Raw genomic sequence first — 25,418 nt, 5'->3', positions numbered from 1 at the left:
GTGGACAAAAGAAGCCTTCAGTTTCCAGTGATGTCAATCTGGCACCTTTCACGAGCACTACATTCACTTCAAAGGAAAAAAAGTGAAGTTAAAAAGAACCAAAGAAAATCAAACCAAATCTTATTTAAATAACCCAGGCTGTGATACAAATTATTAAGCACAAGATGGTTGTAAGGTAAGGCTCTTACTTTGACAACATGCCTTTACTGCAACACATCCTGTCATCCTTGTTTGGCATCACAGTCTGAAAGTTATTTAAAATGGAACAAAGGACAAAAAGGTATGATCCTGACATTTACATATGTTGAAATCTTAGTATTCTTATTTTACTGCTATATGCAATTAGTGCTGAATTATCAATTCTGACCTGTGCCACCAGTTGCAAAACCATTTTACTTCAGATTTCATGCAAGGTTTAAGTTCCATTGATCCATGATCAGTAAGAAAGGAAAAACTTATTCATTTTTACTTGAAATAAAAAAGTGTACCTGTAACTGGCCATTTAGTGAGCTCAGGTCCTCTGCTTTTTTCTCCAAAGACTGCACCCAGACTTTCCGTTTCTGTCGGCATCGGGAAGCAGCAGCCCGGTTTCGCTCCAGAAACTTTCTTCTTTTCTCATCAGGGTCTTCATTGGCAGCTCTTCTTCGCCGACCACCTGTATTTGGTGTTTGTGGAGTAGGCTGAGCTGGTGATGCCTGAGAACAGTAAAAAGCATTAAAGTGTATACATTTCCTTAGTGGAAAGTTATACCCTTTAACTCTACATCTATGTTTTAAAACTTTTACTGTATTTATATACTTCTTACCATGATGTTACATTAACATGTAGTATTTTAATCATGACTCTAGAGTTGGTTTAAAATTGCTCTAAAAGAAGCCAATCACTTCATAGAGTTAAATTTATATGACATTTACATTTGGCAACTGTAAAAAGCCTGGAAGCAATGCTTCTTTAGGTCAACTCTCTGAACATTCTTTTACCAATTCTGATGACAGAAGTATTTACAAAAGGTAAAATTTAAAAAGCTCTTCCACCCAAAATAACTTTTAAGTTACATTTAGCAGGAAATAGATTTTCTACTTTTGACCCTTCCAAAATACTCCACCCACAAACCTAGTCATAACTGAAATACTACACAGTTTTTATGCCCAATATATAGAAGCTGTTTGACAAATGCTGTCAGTGCTGATACTGATCCCTGGATCTCCAGATAGCAATTTCCTACTTGTTGATGTGTTCCTCATGGATGCATACCAATTTCCCTTATATCCACCCACATATTATGAACAGATCAAAATATTGCAATATTTTAAATTATACATTATGCTCCTTTCATAGCTGTATAGAGACCCTAGGCAAAGACTTAATGAATTACGATAACAATATAATGGATCTTAAAATCCTTTAAAGTTATAGGATAGACAGAATATAACTGTCTACATGACATACTCACAGGTGCACCCGCACATTCAGTCTAGCACAGTAAGAAAGCTTTATTTTTAAATTAAAAACCCTAAACACGTCTCAGTTGCCATATTGATTTGGCATAAATTCTAGATAGCTAATAATTAAAAACACACCTGGGAGCTCAAATCAGCCTTTTAGGAATGGAACACTTGCAATCTTTTTTCCTTTTAATACTAATTTTTTAAATACCGATTTTAAAGTAACCACAAAATTACTAAACAGCAAGCTTCTCATCTTGAAAAATCTGCCATGTGAGATTATGAAAATACTCTTTTAAAAACTGTAAGGTAGTATAGGAGTTCTCATCTGTCATCCTGAAGGGTCAGCACATCATTCCTAGACCCAGAGCCTCCCTCTCAGTATCCAGGATGGCACAGCACTCTTAATCACACAGCTGAAACTCTTTGTGGGGCAGCCCAGACAATCAAATTAACATAAGCATGATACCTGATGCAGTTAAAAACATTTCTGAAGAGTATTTATGATATGAAACATTCAAGAGATGAAATATAAATACACCATAAAAGCACTTAGCTTTTTCAAATATATATTAACCAGCTGTACAATTTTCAGTTATCACAGAATTTCCTGTTAGTGAACAGAAATCAGGTGGACTTGGTTCTAAATTTGATCAGATATGTAATACCTATTTTGAAATTGGCATCTTGGAGAATACTTTTTAGGAGCATTTAAAGAACACGTAAGAAGTATAAACATTTTACTGCTACATAATTATGAACTCCTAGGGGAGTCTGCAGCACATGTTAACATTTATTTTACAAATCAAAAGTAAAGAAAAAAAGACTGGGTTTTTTTCTGCATAACAAAGAAGTGGGTAGAAGTAACTCTCTACTTTGTTGTCATACCGGTGTTTCAGTTGTTGAAGTTGCAGGCTGCTGTAGTGATTGTGGTCGTGGTTCCTCTGACTGAGTCCTAACCAGTCCACTTGGATGTCCCTTGGCAGTATCTCCATTTGTTACCTGAGGGTGCTGCTGGGTCAAGGCTGCTTTCAATCTCTGGAGCAGAAAAAAAAAAAGGAGAGAAAAAGAAAAGGAAATATTCTATCATGCTAACTTGAGAAGATATTCTTATTTATACTAATAGCTACTTCCAACTCGGAAACAGAAGCTCAACTCTAAAATAAAATAGCTGTTTATTTTTTCAGGCTTTCAACAGTGATCTAGGCATAAGTCTACTGATAGGTGACAATTTCTTGCACGTGTGACAATAGCAATGAGGCTTTACCTAGGATCTCAGCAAGAGAACAGTAAGCTGTATGGAGAAGTAAACAAAAAGCCTCCTTTGTGATAAATCATACCCACAGAGAGATGACTGTAAGGTCATGAACAGACAGTTGCTGAAGCTGGTACACAAGGTACAGATCAGTAAGATAACCACCACACAAGGGAAAATAGGCAATTAAAAATAACACAAACTTCTTCAGTTTTATATATTGTAGCGTTCTCTATCCATTTTTAAGTAGCTTGTAATGACTCCCCTTTTTCACGGTCTTTAAAAAAACTCACCTTTACAATCCTTCCTATAAGTAATTATCAGATAAAAGCCAAGGTCTTTGCTGAAACATCTCAATAATGTACAAAATAATAACAAGATTCAGATTATATGTAAAGATTATATAGAGAGAAATATACAACCTGTTACAGCATGATATTTTACATCAAAAGTTTTTAACAGGTTTGAAGTTCTTCCTTAGTTGCACACAGCCACAATGAAGATAATACATAAATAACACATTCAAGACCTACTGACAGCTTTATAAATTATTTTAAACAATTTTATTGACTACTTCTTGAAAATTATTTCACTCCCCTTTTGGTGGAATCTATTAAAACTATGAAAAATAATATAGTCTATTTACAAATTCTTAAGATTAAGTGATAAAGGGTCACACTAAATTTCAGTAGATAAGACTGCTCACAATTCCCAATTCTTCCTTAAAATTTCATTAATATTGTATAATTCATAATGAATTTTCAGTTTTAATGAAGACTTTACCTTACTAGACAAATGGCATTAAATAATGGTTTTCTATTGAGCACTGGACTTTTAAAGAACCCACTACAAGTTTAAGAACAGGTTAGTGACTTAATACCTAATATTTTGTTAATACTCTGGTAACTTGTAACATCGTATTTTAGAATATGAACAAAGTATTGCCAAAGTACTAGTATTAATCTGATGTCTTAAAAATGCTGGAGCTAGGCTGCATTTGGCCAGCTCAAAGTAAGTAGAAGACTTTGTACTTATTTATGTAAATATTCTCTATATGCTCTAGTATACATCTCCCAACAATTAAGTCACTAGAATACAGCAACAGCACTCTCCTCTCTTGCATGATGATAGACTTTCCTGGATAGTATTCTACAATCAGAACAACAGATTGCAGACTACCTCTGTCAGAACTGCAAAACAATCTTCAGGTCTGCAATACGGCAGTAACATCAGCTATCAAATCTACAGAGTTGACTGTAGCGTTTAACCACTACTGGCAGATATCTCATTTAAAGACTACAAAGAGAACCAAGAAACTCCAATGTTCCTCTGCAGGGCTGCTATTAAGTTATCTTTTACCAATGACTTCTGTAGCAAGTCTTTTCTGTGGTGACTGCTCTAGACTGAACTAACAGTACAAATTATCTGCAACACACCAAGTACAATGTGTCGGGGTCAATCCACCACATCACTCAACCAAGAGACAGTAACTTGATCTGTCTATACTTCTCTTCCACTGCTATGAGAAATAAAAATGATGAGGTTTCATCCAACTGAAGTGTCTGAATGTGTAAGCTCAGTGATAACAAACTAACGTCTAATTTTCACAGGAACAGAGCACAAGCATTTATATGGTTAGTATGCCTATGGCCAGAATATCTGATCTACCTCTGTACATGACTGCGTGAGCAAATCCTCATGTAAGTATCCTTCACTAAAATACCTCAAAACAACAGAATCGATGAACTCTTAAAAATGCTTTGCAGTGTTTGCTTAAAGTTGGTTACAAAGAAAAAGTTCCCCTAGCATATCCATTTCTTTAATGAAAGAGAGCCCAAGTTCAGAAGTTTTAGGACATGAAACATAATTAATTAGGGTTTGTTTAGGGTCTTGGTTTCTTGTTTCTTTCTTTTTGGTTTGGTTTTGTGGGTGTGTTTATTTTTTTAATGTGCATATAAGGCAAGTACCTGTTATTACTGTCTAGCTCCATTCTTTCTACCTCTGCATTTCTTACAGAAATATAAACAACGTTAAGCTAAAAGAAAGTTTATGCTATTAAATATGCGTATTTTTGCATTTAATTTGAAAGTGGCAGTAGAAAGTGAAAGAAATCACCCAACACTGCCTACATTATAAAAGATCAATCATCAGGCACAATGGATATTCAGTCAAAGGAAGACTTCCCCTATTGTAATGCTAACATTTAAACATTATAGTTTTGTAAATTTAAAAGTAAGTAAACTCCTTTTGAAAATTACATTGTTAAATGTAAAGGACTATGGAAACAGAAATAGAAAATAATTGTTTTTACTTTTCTATTACAAAGTTTAAAATCTGAAATTCAAATTGTTATGATTAACATTATCCATAAATGCAGAAATATTGTGACAATCTGAGGAGTATCTACAGATATTCACAAACAGATACTCAACTCATGTATTTAAAAGGTTTCATATTATAGAAGATAATCCTGGAGTAAAATACTATATGGATATTGGGCTTCCTGTGAGCAACAAGATGGATACCGCAAATACAATGAGAATCTTAGTTTTAAAAATCAAGTACATATGCAAACAAATATTAGAATAAGTGTATAGAGGCATTATTATGTGGAGAAACCTGATGACAACCAAGGTTTGTTTGATATTATTTGGTTATTAGAGGCAAAGTAAAATAGGTGTTTTCAAATAGCTTAACAGCTTTTAAAGTCTTTATTAGCAAGGTTTTATTGTTCACTTATATCCTTGAAAACAAATCCTCACCACATCTGTCAAAATTTGGTAGGACTAGATCATTCTATCAAGAGCTCACAGAAACAAGATAATATTCTCCAGAAACAATTTGTGAAAAACTCAGATCCATATTTCATATCTGCCACAAAAGCTCATCAGAGTAATAACCCTCCTTCTCCTGGGTGTTATCCTACCATCTGCTGCTCTATTACTTATCTTTATTTTGCAACTAATTAACAGCATAATCTTCTAAATTCAGCAAGTTAATTATCATTATTGTGGTCTTTGCAGCATCATCAGTCCTTATGAAGTCTTGTCTTTCCACCCCCAGAGAACATATGAAAATGAAGTAGGTTGTGAGAGGGCCTGTTTCTTTAGAGTAGGCTCATTAGGTGTTTGCTGATTAGCTCGGCACGCAGAGAGACAGGTCAGAAGAATTCTGCTGAACACAAGGTCCCATGCCGGGCTCTAGCAAGTTAATGTCGGTTTCTGAACATTTGCCAAGCTGCCCTCTGTCACTTCTCAGTAGTAACCTCCTGCAGAAAGCCTACTGGTTGCCCACTGTGTGTAAGGTATTTCTCAGATTGTGACAAAAGGTTTTATATTGGTATAAATTTATATGGGTATTCACATGGGTAGGAGGAGGCAGAGGGAAATATCTAGGGTTAGAGCAATATTTAAGTTCTTTAGAAGCTTCTGTAATCTATGCAGAAGGGTCTGAACATTAAGTTTGCATCTACAAGCTGTACACTCAAAAAAAAGGTTATTTTGTAAGTAATTCAAGTCTCATGTTTCATATACAAGAAAGCATACAATTACAGATCTTCTCACAAAAGGCTCAGAAGCAACTCTGTAATGTTTAGAATCATATATCCTTACCTTAATGAGGAAGCTTTTTTGTTTTGCCTCTTTTTAAACACAGATATTGCATCTACTTCTAAGCCTCTCTAAAATACCACAAAACTGAGCTCTGCATTTGATTTCTTTAGCATAGCAACAAATATGAAGTCACACAAAAAAAACCCAACAATTTATATTATTCAGTGTGCCACAGAAATCTGGAATTCATTTTTACCCCTACTGAATGCTATTCTCAGTACAAGATACAAGGACATTTTCAAAACAGTAGCAGTAAATGGTCTGGAGCAGAAGTGTTATGAGGAACAGATGAAGGAACTGGGGTTGTTTAGTCTGGAGAAAAGGCAGCTCGGGGGAGACCTGATTTATCACTCTCTACAGCTACTGAAAGGAGGTTGTAGTGAGGTGGGGGTCAGTCTCTTCCCCCAAGTAACAAGTGACAGGACAAGAGGTAACAGCCTCAAGCTGCACCAGGGCGGTTTAGATTGGATATTAGGAGAAATTTCTTCACCAAAAGGGTGATCAGGCACTGGAACAAGCTTCCCAGGGAAGTGATGGAATCACCATCCCTGGGAGTGTTCAACAGCCATGCAGGTGAGGCCCCCAGTGTTACAGTGTAGTGGTGGTCTTGCCAGTGCTGGGGTAGTGGTTGGACTTAATGATCTTAAAGGTCTTTTCCAACCTAGTTGACTCTATGATTCTAAAAGACAGCTTGTGTCTGAATAAAATCCCTAGTTATATTTCACTTTAGTTCTATAAGCAAGAGGAGAAAAAGGATCTAAGAACACTCAAAACAGTGCCTTTCACAGGTGTGAATGGACCGGCTATGTTCACTATAATAACTTCAGTACTGGACAATAAAATTAAATGTTAGTTCCCTTATCTTTAACAGGTTTGAAGACTTCTAGGATAGCTGAATTAAAAATCTAATTGTATTACAAGAAGGCATCCTATGCACATGAGCAAAAGGATTTTCTGCCAGTTATTTTAAGCATTAGCTTTTAGAAATCAAATTGTCATTTTTATAAAATCATGAATGAACTTTAGTAAAAGAAAGATATGATGCTCTATGCACAGTTTGGCATATGCAAGCCGTAAGGAAACAACAGGTATTCATCAAAATAGAGGTGTGTTATTTTCACATTAATAAAAGATAGAAATTAGGTTCCCCAAACCCATATTTAATTAAACTTCACAGCACTAGGAAATAATGGCACTACAATCTCTGATCTTGTTTGTATCAACTTAATTCTCACCTTCACTTAATAAATAATGGAAGTCTATACAATAGCCTTTTGTAAAAAGGTAAAAGAGGAAATCAGAGCATAAAGTGCTTTCCTTATTGTAAAATTCTAAAATACATTAGTTCCTTGAAATGCCATGCAAGAAATTAACTGCTGAAATAGCCTATGTAGTGAAAGGCGCAAAGCACAAATGAAGGGAAGTGCCTAGCTCCTGCCTTGGTTTGTACCAGTCATCCAAAACATAAGGAGTTGTGCCTTCTGCACAGGACAGATCTGATAACAATTCAGCAATCTGGGGATATTGTATAAGTGATTATAAGTGATAAAGTTTTTGTAAACAATTCTTCCAAGTATTTCAATCTCTGAAGTAGGTAGACCTGTGTTAATTAATAATACCTTGAAATAGTACAGTCATACTGCAAAATGCCTTATTAGGAAAGTATGACCTTTGAATAAAAGAAATCTTCAAACCATCATGGCCAAAAGCATGTATGACAAAACCTTTTGGAGATACAAAAACACACATTAACTTTACAAATTTTGCATCCCATACACTACCAAGTTTCCTTCAGTATCTGAGGAACAGTTGCAATATTAGGAAACTGAACATGTTTTTTGTATTTCCTACATATTCTATTTCCATATTTTGATATGAAAAAAATCCATGAGACTGCAAGGTCTGTCTATAAAGAAAAATAAAAAAGTGTCTCCAAATAATAAATAACAAACAAAAAAAGCAACAACTAAGAAAACTCCAAAGATCTATTACAAACCACCTTTCAGCTAGTTATAGAGAACTTTTCTCCAGACCAAACTACCCCAGTTCAGCTGCTCCTCAGAAGACTTGTGCACCAAGGTCAGGCTGACATGCCTGTAGTTCCTTGGATCCTCCTTCCAGTCCTTGTTGTAGATGGAAGTCACATTTGCTAACTTCCAGTCAATTGGAACCTCCCCAGTTAGCCAGGACTGCTGCTACATGGCTGAAAGTGGCTCAGTGAGCACTTCTGCCAGTTGGCTCAGTACTCTGGGTGGATCCAACCCAGCACCACAGACTTATGTCTGTCTAAGTGGTGTAGCAGGTCAATAATAGTTTCCCCTTGGATTATGGGGGATTCATCCTGCATCTTATCACTGTCCTTCAGTTCAGGGTTCTGGGTACTCATAGTATAACTGGTCTTAGCCTTAAACACTGAGAGAAACAAGGCATTTAGTAATCCAGCCTTTTCCTCATCCTTTGTTCCCATGTTTCACCCCACATCCAATAGAGGATGGAGATTCTTCTTCGTCCTCTTTTTGTTGCTAATGTAATTTACAGAAACTTTATAATTGGCTTTTATAGCAGTACCCAGATTAAGTTCTAGCTGGGCTTTGATCCTTCTAATTTTTTCTTTGCATAACCTCACAACATACTTGTCTTTCATTCTTCCAAAGGTTACAGACTCTCTTTTATCAATGTTCAGCCAAAGCTCTCCGTTAAGCCAAGCCAGTCTTCTTTCCCAATGGCTTTTCTTTCAGCACATGGAGATAGCCTGCTTCCATATCTTTAAAATTTCCTTCTTGAAACATGTCCAGCCTTCCTGGACTACTTTTCCCTTCAGGGCTACCTCCCAGCATGAAGGAGAGATGTGGCTATGGTAGGCCAAAGGACACAGGAGGTGTGTCCCCCAGTGTTCTGCTAACATACTGATAAATCAACAAACTACAGTATGCTATTAATAGATGAAATATATACTGCGATGAAGTATACAGTCTTCACTTACTAAAGTTCAGTGTGATAGCTTGTATTGCAACTTTAAATGTAAACTATTAATGAAATAAAAAGCAAGCAAGTAAAACTAAATATTAAGTCATCTGCTGGCTTAATACAAAGACAAGTGACAAATAAACCTGATTACCATACCTTTCCAGAATTTACTATGTAGGAAGCAAAATTATTTCCAAAAGATACATGAAAAAGAAAGGATTTGGCATTGCAGACTGAAATTTAAAAATTTTAATGGAACTTTACAGTTAATAAACCATCACGTATCTGCCCACAATGCATTACATGGCAATCTGAGTTAGTCTTCCTGTTAGAAGCTTTTCTACATAAAGTCTCTCATTAAATTGCCTTTCCTTTAGAAGCAATAAGAAATTATGGTTTTTATTTTCGTGAATAGGCACTATATAAAAGTAAATGAGCATAAGCAGTATACGGAATTCTGATATTCTTGAATTCTGCTCATGCTTTATATTAAGCAACAAGAAAGGAAAGAAGAAATACAGCAAATAACCTTTTTTACAGTCTCAAAAAAAAGCAATAACTGAAGTGCACGTATTTGCTAAATTCTAATGAGAAGACTAATGAGACTGTTAAATTTTAAGCCTAATGATCTTTGCTTTTCTTTGCATCTGAGTGATTGCTCCTTCCAATGTGAGATCAAACTTTTCCTCAGATACATGTATTTCCTTTTCTCCTTTTAAAATTGTAAAAACAGATCACCCAGTAATATCCTTAAAAACCTAATTTCTTGTCCATATAAAAAATTTATTTGGAACCAGTTCCTCCTAGATTTCAAAGCAGAATTCAGTGCATGAGTCTCCTATGAAATGCATAATTTCTGAGAAAACAGTTCTTGTTTTCACTTTCTGACACTCTTCTCCCATAGATATAATAAATTCATCAGAGCTGGTTACATTTAAATACTCAATTACTAAAGGATTGCTTTTCCCATTCCCAGGGGTACAAGGATGTACAGAAACAGACCTTCTTCCTTTCTGTCCCTCCCTACACTATTTTAAAGGTCATCGTGTTCAACAATGGAGGAAAATGAAGGAAGACCTTACAGCACTAGGAAAAGTCAGTGCACTAGTGACCAGCTCTCCCCCTTAATTTCAGTATTTGGAGAATGTGGTCCAGTGTATATGCTGGAACCCCACTACTCCAGACAGCAGAATAATTAGTATTCAAAGACACACTGGTTTTTATATTGTGATTTGAAGAAAGAAAATGGGTAAGGAAAGAAAACCTACAGGTTTAGGTCAAGAGAAATGACGTAAAAAAGGATGTTAAGGGCATCCTTTCACTTAACAACACTGAAGTACAAAAATATGTTTTATCTAGCAGGTGTCCCTGATTCTTTTTCAGCACAAAATAAATAGTCAGAAGAGGAACACTACTTCACAAGACACATACTGTTTACAGAGGCATCTTATAAATACATAAATGGGTTAATTATTGTTTAATAATAGATTTTCTATTGCTTTAGAACAGTTGGAAGAAACTGGAGAGCAAAACCAAAAGAGCAACTACCTAATATTGCAGATAATTTTTCAAGAAATTGATCAAACAACCACCATAACTGGATCATTATTACTGGAAAAAAAAAGAAAAAAAAATCTACTCATGATTTTCCCAAACAATCCCCAAAACAACAGAAAAAACCTCCACACAAAACAATTTCTGAACTTTGTCAGTACTACATACCTCATTACAAAACTCTTGCCAAATGAACTATATTCAGCTGAAATTCTGAAAACATTGTTAAGGAAAAACCTTTTCCTAGTTTTTTAAAGAAACATATCTTTTGGGAGGAAATATATTCTGCTTCTCATATGGCGATGTTCACTGTTAACATGCTACTAATCTTGTCTTTCTTCCAACTAACACTTCTTATCCTCCAATACAGGAGCAAGGAGTTTATTTTAAATTAACTAGATTTTTAACTAACAATTGAAAATAAGATCAAAACTACCATTTATAACAGAACTAATATAGGCTGGAATCTCAAATATCTGTAAAGTAAATGCAGCTGTTATTTTTCTGGTTTGATTAAATTTGTACTTGCAGAATTTAGACTAACAAAAGAAAACTAGAGCTGTTTTAAAAAGCAATAGAATTTGATTAATTGCTCAAGTTACTCTTCTTGAGGAATAATGGAGTTTTTCACTTACCAATTTAGCCTCAGACTGCACTGGCTGTGGGGAGGAGGGCCCTGGGATTCCTGGGATACTAGGCACCATGGTGACAGGTCTAACAAGCTGACCAGATAAAGTATAAAAATGAAGAAAACCTGAGTATGTTATCACAACAGAGAGCATATGACAGCACTACCCTCTGAAGCCAAAACAGCTATCAAGCTGCTTAAAACTAAGTTCTATGCTGCACTTATGCAAATCTGCTCCACTTTCAAATTAATATAGCATCATGCTTACTTACTGGAACTGCAGCAGGGACATGCACATTAGAATTTGTGATAGATGCAGGAATAGCAACAGGCATGGTTTGTCCATTAGGAAGATGTAACAGCAGAGGAAAAGGACCTGGAACTGGACTGAAAAAGGAATGAACTATATAAAAGAAAACTTATTCATAGAAGAGAACAAGTTTACACATTATTTTAAATTGGTTTGTTTGCTTACAGCTGTAATGTAATACTTATTTGGAGATCAAAACCATGAATTTAGTGATGTGGAGAACATGGAATTATATTTCACATGTAGTGAAAGTTTTATGTGTCATATGTAGTAAAGCACCACATTACACCAAAGCATCTGAAATTTGTACATTAACTGCAGAAACAGTAACTGAAAGTAAACAAGACAAAATATTTTCCAATTCCATAAGAAAACATTTTACGAAGACTTATGTAACTTACACTACTGGTCTGTTAGAGGATGGAGCCTGGGTAATAACAGTACTAGACGTTGGTGACGGTATTGCCTGCTGAATAATAACACTTGAGTCAGAACTCGTAAGTAGTACATTAGGAACCTGCAGTGACGCTGGACGAACTATTGTTGATGTAGGCTGTGCAGTCTGCTGCAGTGACACTTCCTGCAGGAATGAAAAAAAGTCATCATTTTGTAAAATACAATTATAGACCATTAATTCTGACCGTTAAATGAACACAGTTTGACAGAAAAGCTCAGGATTTCTATCACATTATGCAAGTAGAATCTGTTATGCAATTAAAGACATTCAAAACCACTCCCGTTTGGATGAGTAATTTACACCATCAAAGCGAAATTGTTCCAACAGCAGTGATTTTAGCTTATGACAAACCTTGGCTCAACTTATGCTAAGGCTACTATTATTTATAATTCAGTTTTGATCAGGCATTAAGGGGGTTTGTGTCAAGAAACACACAGAACTATCAGCACTCTACCCACACTGAATAAAAAAAACCCAACATTTTATGGTGTCTTTATGTACATTTCAGGTTCAGTCCATTGTTCTGGATTTAAACAAGAGAAACAGAAGCCTTATGATTCAGGAAAAAGGAAAAAAAAATAAACCAAAACAAAATTTGTCTTTTTTTAATAGATCTTTATCCTTTTCCATGTACTTCTATTAACTAGAGTGCTACTAAGTTAGAAATACTTGAAGAAATACTTTGCAAAATATACACATATCCTGATGCAGAAGAAATTATTTGAGCACAGAAATTAAAATTCATCAGTTTCATGTAAGTAGCGGACAGAACTGACTATAGTTCTTAGCTTAGCAATCAGGTAAAGTAACTTATCAATTAGAATGTAGAACTTGCCTTTGCTGTTTCTGAAAACCTAGACATATCTTATTGTAATCAATGCTTTCCTCCTCAGGAAACCCTTGATACTGTCAGGCTTCAGATTTACCTTCAGACAGGATTTTTCCTAGTTATTTCTTCTTTCGACAGTAGCTACTACAATCAATGGCTCATAAAACTAAACTCATAAGACCAGCAGTATTTAGTTACTCCACTGTTAAACCATAATTCAAGCAAACATCTCAGACCTGTGTCCTATAGGCTACATTGACTACCATTTACTGTTTTAAATACATCCATAAAGCTTTAAGTAGTAAGACCTTAGTTGTCTTACAGATTGTTTTCATTTTATACATCCATTGCAAAACATGTGTGCTCCTCTGAGCACTTTATAGAACTGTAAGAGGCCTGTCAAATTGGGCTTTAAGAAAGGAAGGACATTAGGTGATTAAGTTTTCTCCCTTCAGAAGCTCAGAGGTTAGATTTGACATCAGGGTTCATTAGTTTGTTCAGGCTTTTCCCCAAGGGATCTAGAAGAATAGTTACAGCAAGCAAGAGGTTTTGGAGAGTAACAATGAGCTGTACTTAGGAAAGTAAGAATTTTTTTCTTTAGTACAATCTGGTGTATTTATAAATGTTATATATGAACACAATATCTAGAATTACAGATGCGCATTCAGTCACAAGATAACATTCAGCATGGAATTACAGAAACAGAAAAAAAAATAGAATTGACTAATGCATACTCTTAGGACAGGATTAAACACTGCTTTGCAAATAAGGCATTTGATATAACAGCTATACAGATTTTATTCAGTGAGAAGAGCCATAGAAAAACATAAAGGAGATTGAACTGCTTGACTGTGGGAAATTAGAGGAAGGTATAACGGAAAATACTTCCCCTGATAATTTTTTGGCAATGGTCAATTCAGAAATTAATAGTGTCATTCTTCATTGGTTTCAGCTTCACCCTTTCCTGCTTGTTGTTTGCCACTACTACCTATCTTATTACTGTGAGGAAGAAGCCACTACAAAGTCCATTCCCACTGTAGGGACCTAACACAGAAACACCCATGTTTACTGCCAACAGAGGTCCAAGAGCTTTTTTTTTCCCCCCATTCTTCCTTTTACCTGTAACATTCTTACATATGGCAAACATATAAAAGTATATGTATAAATGTAAATTTAGATATATGAACACCACAGAATAGCTATGGCAAAGTAATTCTTATTTCCATGAAAAAGGGATGAGGACTGTCTGCTTAGAGCAGCCATGAAGCCATGCATATAGCTTTAATAAAAAATGTAAACTAAACAGATATTCACACATTCTCAGCAACAGTAATCCCGTATCAGTCTCTTCTGCATGGGTTTGTGCCAGTGGTTTCTGTAAATACCTGTCTGGGTGGATGGGGAAACAACTACCAAAATACAGAAGGCCAAGAAGTGCTGAGAGGCAGCGTGTGAAAGTCTCCCAAAAATGGATAAACTGCAGAGAAAACCATCCATGTCGATTTGCAATAAATCGTGAACTCAGAACATCAGCTGAATCTGTATGCTAGCATGAACAGGCTATACAATTCACACAACATCCAAAACAACAGTGGGAATCATACTGCAAGTATTTCATATCGAAGAGTAGATATCATGCTGTAACTTCCTAATACTACTAATGAATACACAGAATTCTTTACACAGTAAAGTAGATGACCAGAACTAATAGTATAAATGATTACTACTGTAAGAAAACAATTAGATTTTAAAAATTAAGTTAGGGAATCAGCTGTTTGACAAGAGCTAAGAAACCTGGGAAACTGTTGATGGTCACCCTTTGAAGTATTGTTACTCAGAAACTAGTTTAAAAACTCTCAAAGAATAAATAAGGTTTAATTTGCTTATTATTTTAAGGCTAAAAGGCTTAAAATGTTTCTGATGATATCTTGGTCTATTCAAAGCAGAACATCAACTCTTACTGAAGCCTAATAGAACTCCCAGAACTCTCAGAAAACTAGGAAAGTAATTAAGTACAGTTTTTTACAAGTCTCTAAGAAATTCCTTAGACAGCTACAAGGAAACTTAGGACTGTCCTGCACATATAGTAATGGGCTTCAGTCATTTAAGGCTACTAAAATATATTCAGGCAACAAAGTGGTTACAGTGCATATGTATACATATTAAAACCAGCTATGCCCCGAAAAAACCCAAACTTCCCTCTTTCAGTATGTCTACAGGAGAATATTAAAATCTGAGAAAACAGCAGCACTCCTCATGTTTCTCAGCTTCTGCAGGCCACATTCAGCAGCAGCATACTCCCAAGCAGCACCCTCATCCGTGCTCAGCTTGCCTCTACAATCAGACATCAGAACAGCATTGAGCAGCAGCAGCTTTTCACTTCAGCACTGTTACAGTGACAACACTGAAATTACATCATGAATGAGAGAAGTTTGTAAGTACTGCCAAGCATTGAGATATAATTTTCACTTGTAATGCTGCTAATGAGATACTGAACCGTTACTGTATAAAGATATTATCTCCTGCCAAAATTAGAGTACTTAGAATAAGTATTTGCAAACTAACCTCTGAAATAAAGATGAAATAAAAACAGCTTAAGACTTGGACTATGATTTGCTTAATCTAAGCAGCTCTTCACATGTATTCCTTTAAGCTACTTTTATTATTTTTGAGACTACATGATTGCCTTGATTACCTATGATTACTCATTCTTGCTAACTAATAAAACTCAACAGAGCTTTGTAAAGCCAAATCTGAACTGAAACTCTCTTAAATTTCTGTCACACACTTAAGGCTCTTCTAACACTGATGGCTCTTGGCAGGATAAGAGAGTGTGCAAGCTGAAACCAGAGATGTTTAGACTGGATCCAAAGAAAAACACTTTCACAAGGTCAGCCTGGCATTGGAAGCACTAAGAGGTTGTGCCACTTCCCTTCTCAAAAGTTTCAAGACCAGACTGCCTAAAGCCAAGAGTAACTCAGCCTTATGTCAGAGCTAGCCCCTGCTCTGAGGAAGAAATTGGACCAGGAAATCCTGCAGTTCCTTCCAATGTGAATTACCCCTATATCCTGCTGCTTTTCAGGAATAAGGTATCCAAGACCCTCAAACACAGGCTGCCCGCTGAAGATGCACATAGAGAAAAGACTAACTAGAATGACCATATTGCTTTATTATGTTTTGCTCCTTTTTTATCTATTTAAGTAGGAAGAGAAATAATGAATTCCACTGACTTTGCTTCATTTTGTGTCCTTCAAGAGAACTCGATATGATGAAAACACTGCAAGTCACACAGAATCACAGAATCCCAAGGGTTGGAAGGGACCTCGAAAGATCATCTAGTCCAACCCCCCTGCAAGAGCAGGGTAACCTAGAGTACATCACACAGGAACTTGTCCAGGCGGGCCTTGAATATCTCCAACGTAGGAGACTCCACAACCCCCCTGGGCAACCTGTGTCACATATCAAAATTACCGTTACTATTTAACCACTTATTTCTTAGAGCAATAGTTCTAAAACTGATTTGAATACAACATCCTGTAGTGACAGATAATACCTCAGTCTTCTGTAAGTATTCCAGTAAATACTAAACAAGCAGATGCCCAGGATCACCACTTTTAAACAACACTGCTATAGCTGAAAGAGTGTAACATTTGAAACAAAATTTTGTGGTCCTTAGCTTTGAAAGGCATTCATCCTTGCACATTTCTGCAGAACATCCCCTACTCTTCTACAAACCTATTTATTGTAAAACAAAGGGTAAACATAAAATTGTACACATGAAGAGTCACAAACTGTTGACATTATTAAAAACAAAGCAAAGAAACTGAACTTTCTTTTCTTGTTTATGAACAATGACACATAAAACAGTTTAAAGAGCCCCTCCAGCCTTTTCTAACGTAGAATCATAGAATAGTAAGGGTAGGAAAGGACATTAAGATCATCTAGTTCCAACCCTCCTGTCATTGGCAGGGACACCTCACACTAAACCATGTCTCTCAAGGCTTCATCCAACCTGGCCTTGAACACCACCAGGGATAGAGCATTCATAACTTCCCTGGGCAACAAATTCCAGTACCTCACCACCCTCACAGTAAAGAATTCCTTCCTTATATTCAATCTAAACTTCCCCTGTTTAAGTTTTAACACGTTACCCCTCGTCTTATCACTACAGTCCCTAATGAATAGTCCCTCACCAGCATCCCTGTAGGCCCCCTTCAGATACTGGAAGGCTGCTATGAGGTCTTCACACAGCTTTCTCCAGGCTGAACAGCCGCAACTTTCTCAGCCTGATCATCCTTATGGCCCTCCTCTGGACTTGTTCTAACAGTTCCATGTCCTTCCTATGTTGAGGACACCAGAACTACACACAATACTGAATATTAAATTTTATTTCTTTTCTAGGTTTGCTGGATGGCCAGTGTGAGGCAACGAAACAACTGGAGCAAGCAGAGCTAACTAAAGAATTAAACAAATGAAGCATATATCCACAGGAACACAGCACATGAAAATTCTCATTTCAACCAGCTAAGTATTGTGGCTATCAGCATGTGAAATAAACATACAGATTACGAGAAAATTTGAAAAATAAATTCAAAAAGGAAAAAAAACCAAACAAAAAAGGTCTGACCTTTTCATCATTGGTAGTAGACTCTGGATGAGGTAAAGGACTATCTTGATGAGTTGTCTCTACAACAGAAGGTTCTTCAATTTTATTTCTTATAATTGGCGTGGCAAGAGGTGACAGATCTAGAGGCATCTAAGAGCAACAGTCCAAAACAAAATTACTCAATCTCTAAAAAATGAAAATGTGCAAGAAAATACAAACAACTGAAGAAAAGTATCAGCCTTACGAGAACAGAGAGGTGCCAGTGTTTGGAAGATATTAATGCAGACACATTACCAGTCAAGGCTATTTTTCCAGCATCCGCATGAACATTAATCATCAGTAAACCTTTGTCTTTCAACACAAATGTCACACTAAGTATTTTCTTCTTGATACTTAAAACCATTTCTAAAGTTTTCCTTTTCCAAGAGTCACAGGAAAAATACAGTTGAGGAAGGACTATGCTACACACAAAAAATACGGTTATAAGAAGGTACTATCCTTCTATAAATTATTATATGTCACAAAGGATAAAATCCTAACTACATTTCCAAATTAAGAAAGCTACTCTGGACAATTAATTTCAGACTTATTGCAGTAAATGGTTATTGGAAATGCAAGTTTGTATTACTACTTAGATAAAATCCATCAGGACATCTGAAATGGCACAAAGAAATTAAGTTACAAAAGTTCTTAAAGTAATACTATAGTCTGCTATACAGATACTTAAGTACAAAACTTCACCAAAACTCATCTACTTATGTTCTTCTAGACTTTTTTTCAACTCAATTCCTAGTTTTCCTACAGAATATATTACCAATTGGCAGGCAAGACTGTTACAAGTGGGATCTCTTCTCATACCACAGCTGAATATGGTATGTTACAGGAAAAAACTAAATGATCAACCCCTATAAAGTGTGCTATTATGGTAAATTGTTCCACCCTTTGCCATGATTGCTTTGGTATAATAAACAATCAGAGATATGGCAGGAGTTTACTTCTCCTCATAATAAACAGGAATGTTTGGAAAATAAGTATCAATTAAAGAAATTTTTAAAATATTGAAAATATTTTGCAATTCCTCTAACTTCCTCCAAGACGATGGTGAAATTACACAGAAAACACAGTATTAGTAAATCCAGAATTAGTATTACCATATGCAGTGTCTTAAGAACAGTTAGCATATACCAGCTTAAAAAAAAATTAAAAAATCATTATTTGGTATAGCTGCAGTAACAAAACAAGGTGAGGCTTTGTGAGGAATGGATAATAATCCATTCTATTCACATGTACCTATTAAAATCTTTATTAAAACAATGAAAATGCAGATACTGATTCTGCAAAAACAGTATATATGAGTATAAAAATACACTTTTTATCACTGCCTATGGAAGTCAGCCAGGTAATCAACCACAGGCAGAAATATTCAAAGGGGACACTGAACAAGATTTTTCATTTGCAGAAGTGTTTAAATGTTTGGACCTCATACCAGTTATGACTGGGAAGTACTAAAATAAAAAGAAGAAACCACATTTAAATACATGGGAAGTTCCTCATAAAAATATGAAGTTGCTGAACAATTAGAGTCCTAATTTTTCTTATATTTCAATCTGTACATTGAAAAAAAAAGGGCAGATGTTTAGGCTGTAGTCAATAATTTCTAGGTAAAAGTGATTTCAACACAAAGTGAATAAAATTATAACCAAATTACTGATGCTTCCTTAAATTTAGTCAGTATTTAACTCTCATTATGATGACTATTGATTGTTAGAAAAACATGAGTATTTTAAAACTAATCAAAATGATTACTGTTCACATATTATCCTTTTGATGTTGATTTCATGCAAATGTTTTTCTTTCTACAAAAACTCTTTTCAGACTTTTGCTTATTCAGAGCATAACAAAATTTAAATCAAAGCTAATGATTAAGGAATTAAGGCAAAGTCAGTGTGTCCCACTGTCCCTGTTAACTATGCAAGATTAATCAGGTAAACTAACCTTCAGAAGAGTAATCTGAGATTTGTATTCTCTCCATACAACATATATAAGCAGCTGGCAAATGATTAGAATAGAATCATAGAATAGTTAGGGTTTGAAAGGGTCTTGAGATCATCTAGTTCCAAGCCCAAACTGAACATAGGGTGTTACTGGTATAATTTAGATATAAATCCAAAGTTCAGGGTTTTTTTAATGGAAATTCTGATATGAAAAAAGTAGAAACTCTGAGAAGAAAAAGGTTTTGAACATACTTTCTTAATGTCATCTTCAGAAGCCTTTTTAAATTCATTTTCAAATGGACTTGCTAGTTCATTGAATAAGCCCACTTCTTCACAGTTCTTCAAAAATCGTGTTGGTGTTGGTGTCTGATCTGAAATGAAGTGTATAAACAATCCACAATTTTATTTTGAAAATACTATTTATAAACCTACTTATCATAAATATTTTTCAGAATAAAAGCAAACAGAGACAACGTGGTTAAGAACTCTCCCATGCCTCACAAGCAGGCCCCTTTCAGCCTTGCAGGAAGGTCAACCAGAAGGCAGACTCCACCTGCTGGAGACAAAACAACCGAAGTTTGCAAAGCAGTAAGCCACTTGCAGTTTTGGAAGGGTATCAAAGCGTTTCTTGTGGCTGTGTTCAGAAACCAGAGGGAGCTATTGTCAAGTACTAGTCTAACACAGCAGATCACTTCAGTGAGCAAACAGGCTGTTCTTAAATGAAGGTAAAGCATATGTACAGGCTTTAATTCTAAAAATGAAAGTGCCCAGCTCACAGAGTTTGCTTCTTTCGTCTCATGTTGTGAATAAAGTAGTGATTACTTTCAAGCATGTGAAACTTCAGAAAGCAAGTGTGATATTATACACAATTTTGTATTGACTCCTATGATGCCTGTGCAGTCAAGCTGGAATCGTAAGACTTATGGTATCTGCAAGACTACTGCATGAAGGAGTTTAAAATAAGTCTTTTTAAGGAATTTTTTAGTACTATGTAAATTCCACTTATTTCACTATTATTACCATGTCAAAATTAACCACATTTGCCACAAAGTTACCTGCATTTAAAATACTGTAAAACAGTATTATGTGCACCTTACTAATGTAAGTTGGCATTTACAACTAACAACTGGCTGCAGAGACAGACACTGCTATGGTTTCATTCTTAGGTCCTCTTCCTTTAGGTATCATTGCCAGGGATCACATAAATCAACTTAAGCTTTTAACATGTGTAACTGCTGGTTTAAGAGTAACAAGAGTTTGTTTTTTCTGCTTGGTCTTACCAATTAGCCTCTTAAAAGAGAATAAAAAAAATAAAAATCGAAGTGTCTTAAAACCTTTGTTCCACCAATGAAAAAAACCCACAGTCTGACTATAACATCAGAATAATTAGCATCTGCTATCTTCATTCAAGAACTTTAAAATCTATAATACAATCAGTCATCCATTGGTGATTACTCCTGATCCTGGACAAAGAGAAATAGTTACAACTGACCAATGTATTTGTATTAACAATGTATTAACTGACCATGGTATACCATGAATTCAGAGGGAGAAATACAGTAAAAGTATTTTAATCTTATGCTAAAATTAGAACAAAAATAATTTTCTTTCATCTACTATGCCATTTAAAAAATAATTATCAATTCATTCTTCTAAAGTCACCACAGTACGTAAAAATCAGTATGTATTTTAAAATTTAAGAGTCAAGTTATACCAATGAATATTTAGAACTTAAATACAATTAAATCTAGTTACAGATCCTGTTAGGCATAGCCTTTATTAGTGCAGTCTTACTGAATGCTTTGCACATAAGTTAATCAATTACTCAGGTATTGATAATTAAAAAATATTTAGCTCATACAACAGATCTAACCAAAAGTTATTTTTGGAAAATAGTACTAGCTTCAGATTCCGACAAAAGCTAATTAGGTAAGAAAATACTGCCTAAGCACACATTGCAGACAACTATAGTGAAGAAAATGTTTCATAATCTCTTAACAGAAGTCTATGCATTACGTACAGAAAAAAATCTATGCATTATGTACAGAAAATACATAAAACATATGCCCATTCCAGCAGAAAAGTGAATAAACTAGTTATAAAAGTATATACTAACCAGCCACAATGACACTATCATTACGAGCCGGACCAAATTTCAGTGTCATCTCATGTTTATGTTTATGGACAGCCAAATGATCCTCATTGGTAAAACGCTGCAGCAGAAAGTTTTAAGAAATAGTTGTAATTTTGAGTGTGAACAAAGTCAATACAATTCTACAGAAAGTAAATTTTCAACACGTTAACAGACAACCCTCTTAGGCAGATATATGTTGTACCTTGGTCAACAGTACCAAGCAGAAATATTACAAAATTCTAATGATGTTCAAAGTAACTAAATAGTAATGGTATGAGGGCAACGGTAATGCAAGTACCTGCATTCATCAAAAGCCCAAAATAAATTTCAAAGTGCTGCAGACTTCATCAGCTGTTAGCAAACAGATATTTGCTGTACTAATGGATCATGATAATGTTTAGCAACTGACTACCAATATTTGATTTCTGTAACGTGCATATCATCACAATAGTGAGAACTGATCTGTAATCACAGACTTCACTGTATTTAACAGCATAAAGTTTAGCTCCTGCCCCTGACCATTTACTATATAAAAAAGAGGCATACAGAACAGGAAACACTGGAACAATGTCAGTCAACTGAAAAGCTGTTCATGAAATAAAATTATCAGAAATTTTTTAAATCCCTTAGGTTTTTGGCAGTATGCAGTTTTGTGCAGATATGCCCTAGAATTTGGAGTACACTCTAAAAAAAAAACAAACAAAAAACGAGAGCAAGCAGACAAACTAGGTTTTTACCAACTCGCTTTTACCAACTCGCAATTTGCTATGCCCCTGTAATTGTGAGTGAAGACAGTGTTCCACCTAAGATAATCCAAGAAAACATTTCCCAAGATGCAGGCTTCCCGAAGAGAATGTATTTTATAGAATAACCAAGTTCTTACTTTGTGAAGAGTTGATTCCAAGATTGGTTTTAATTATTTCTCAGTAATTTAAGTTTCTCCACACACATGAAAAAGATACACACCAAGGGTCATCTCTCAGAAAACAACACAAAAAGCTTAGGTGACCTCTGAGTACACTAACCCAGAATATTTCTGTGAGAAAGGACATGTCTATGTGGAGCTGAGAGGAAAATTCAAAATCAGGATCACTGAAAGCCAGGGTGATACAGGCCAGGCACTTTTTTTGTTAGAACTCTGTTACAAAGGGCTCCAAATGCCCAGCTCTCCACAGCTCTTATGCTTTATCTCTACAGAGAACATAAACCAGAAACTTCAGTGTTTTATTACACTAAAAGATTTAAGTACATCTTTCTGTCCCACTATGTGACTGACAGGTTCCCTCAGAGGGAACAGGACCTCCAGATCCTGACTCCCTTTCTCTGTTCTGTAGTATGAGGTAGCATCTAGAGAAGCCTTGCCTGTCTTTCACAGACATAGTTTTTTTTCTTCACTGGAATAAAGGATTGCTGTAGCCCCATGATGGATCTTCTATGAGATTTAATTGCCAAAACACTCCTGACAGAGCTTACACTGAAACTAGATTCAAATATGATGGGGACAAACATGTTGATTAGGAGAAGGCAGCTCTCTTCTGTTACTTTTGATGTTTCTGAACATATTAGACATAATAAGAAATCTTAGTCCTTTCCCACCTTAAATATAGAAGGCTCCATTAATATAAAATTAATGGTGTCATTAATACTAAAAACAAAGTTATGAGAATAAAATTGAAAATATTTTGAACTCAAAATCCAAATAATTCTGAGTGCACTAATATAATAAAAAAATACAGCCTGTTCAAGAAATCAATTCTATATAATGGCAGGTAGACATAATACAATGAAGAAAACCAGCTTAAGAAATTAATTCTATATAAAGGATGCAGGGATGTCCATTTCCTGCAGCAGACAATGCAAATTCATCTATTTTCAGGTTACTAAATTCAAATGTTAAGGCAGTTTAAACCACGACAGAACCCTGGAAACATGTTTCACTGTTTTATTTTTATCAATGTTAGTAACTTCAAGCCAGACCATTACCTGGCCACATCCAGGGGCAGTGCATAAAAAGGGTTTGTCATCACTCATATTCCACAGGTCGTTGTGCTACCTTTATTGAAATAAGAATAGAATAAATTTTACAAATATTGTAACAAATTATCAATACATCAACATCTACAGGACATTTAATATTCCATGGGCAAGAATTTCTGCCTTCTGGCTAAACTAAGAATCAAAATACCAGGGATTTAAGTATAGTCTGGATTCCAAACTCTGTCAGGAAAGTACACAAAACCTAATAGACACACAGGAGATTCTGAACACACAGCTCAAAAGAACAAAGAAGCAGACAGTACCAAGTGGTTGATTCCTTAACTCTTTTCATCATCTTTACAGCTCACCTTTAAAGGTAGGTCAGCAGACAGCCCTTTATGTAAACAGTTATGAATTTAATGTACTCTAGTACTCTAGTAATGTTTCAGTTATACAACTGAATTACCAACAGGCTAGAAACTATTTAAGAAAAAAGAAATATGAATAACATTTTTGTGCTGTTTTGCATACTCACCCCGCATACTAATACACATACCTGCCAGATTTCACATAGAAAACTGTTTCATAGGGCAAACTATCATATCCTCCTTTTCATGGCAATGAACTGCAATTGAAAGAAGATATTTATTACTGCTCAAGTAAAACACATAATAATACATGACTTTGTAAGGATAAATAATGCCCACTATTCACCTATGAAACACAACAGTTTTTCAAAGAAATGGTTCACTCCAATACATCCTCTAATTAGTTACGGCATCTGTGGTTTCACCCGGGAGGAATACATTCATCTTTAAAGATAAATATTTGTATGGAGGTCTAACAATGTTAGTTCTGAACACTGCTTAGCTTGATGAAGCAAATAAAGATAAATAAAGACATCTTTATGATTAAAGATCATGAGCAGGATAAATCCATCTCTCCCCCCACAGGCTGGTCATGAAAAGTTGCAAGACTTCTGAAAACTGCCTAATCACCCTAAGAATGCATTCTTCTGGTACACCATTCAGCACTAGACACAAGAAAAACTAAGTAAGCATAAGCAAATAACAGATCTGTAAGGAACACATTATCTGATCCTTTTGCCTGTTCCTGTACAGTAAAAAAACTATTGCACACTTTCTGGATATTACTTCAAAGAGAAAGATAGCCCAGTGTCCTTGGTCATGGGCACTGAATGGCAAAGCAGCAAAACATGGTGTGGAGGAGATTCCTAAGTGCCACTGCTAAATATATACCTTCAACAGAATGAGGATACTGAGCTGAGATCACAAGCCAAGAAGAGATGAATGGCTGCCAGAAACTTTAGAGTCTTTGGCACTGACAACTCAGGGAAATTTACATTCCCAAGGAAAGGATGCCAAAGCAAATCCGGAATGGAGACTTCTCTGTTGTTCTTTGCAAAAAGTTCATAACCCGCCTCAAGTTTCTAAAGGGATTAAATATTTCTTGAACTGTTTAAATTATGAACTTGGTACTGTCACCAATATAGTATTAACAAGGTTATGGGCAAATCTAAATTCTCATCACTAAGGCTTCAGGCCTTAGTCTGAGAAATAAGGCCCTTATCAATAAAGCTTCAGGATTACATCCTTATTTTATCTGGAAACTCAACAGACACTTAAAAACT

The 25,418-nt window shown here is 35.4% G+C and overlaps 1 protein-coding gene across 5 annotated transcripts in view; it reads right to left on the bottom strand.

The window, feature by feature from the left end:
- The window catches only part of ATF2 (activating transcription factor 2), a 45,895-nt gene that overhangs the window by 11,896 nt on the left and 8,581 nt on the right, over positions 1 to 25,418 (bottom strand). For 4 of the 5 annotated variants that reach the window (XM_005152588.3, XM_031052192.2, XM_031052194.2 and 1 more), the window contains exons 3-12: positions 24,324 to 24,392; positions 23,774 to 23,843; positions 21,773 to 21,869; positions 19,909 to 20,027; positions 17,684 to 17,812; positions 12,172 to 12,350; positions 11,733 to 11,847; positions 11,468 to 11,554; positions 2,334 to 2,483; positions 489 to 695 (exon numbers count right to left, since the gene is read on the bottom strand). In XM_005152588.3, the coding sequence (XP_005152645.1) occupies positions 489 to 695; positions 2,334 to 2,483; positions 11,468 to 11,554; positions 11,733 to 11,847; positions 12,172 to 12,350; positions 17,684 to 17,812; positions 19,909 to 20,027; positions 21,773 to 21,869; positions 23,774 to 23,821 (1,131 nt within the window). In that variant the 5' untranslated portion in view covers positions 23,822 to 23,843; positions 24,324 to 24,392. The remainder of the gene's footprint in view (positions 1 to 488; positions 696 to 2,333; positions 2,484 to 11,467; positions 11,555 to 11,732; positions 11,848 to 12,171; positions 12,351 to 17,683; positions 17,813 to 19,908; positions 20,028 to 21,772; positions 21,870 to 23,773; positions 23,844 to 24,323; positions 24,393 to 25,418) is intronic. The other variant, XM_031052196.2, reaches the window with a different exon arrangement.

Source organism: Melopsittacus undulatus, chromosome 8, assembly GCF_012275295.1.
Source record: "Melopsittacus undulatus isolate bMelUnd1 chromosome 8, bMelUnd1.mat.Z, whole genome shotgun sequence".
NCBI lineage: Eukaryota > Metazoa > Chordata > Aves > Psittaciformes > Psittaculidae > Melopsittacus > Melopsittacus undulatus.
The sequence above is the reverse complement of the archived record's forward strand: the minus strand, read 5'-3'. Positions and strand labels throughout refer to the sequence as shown.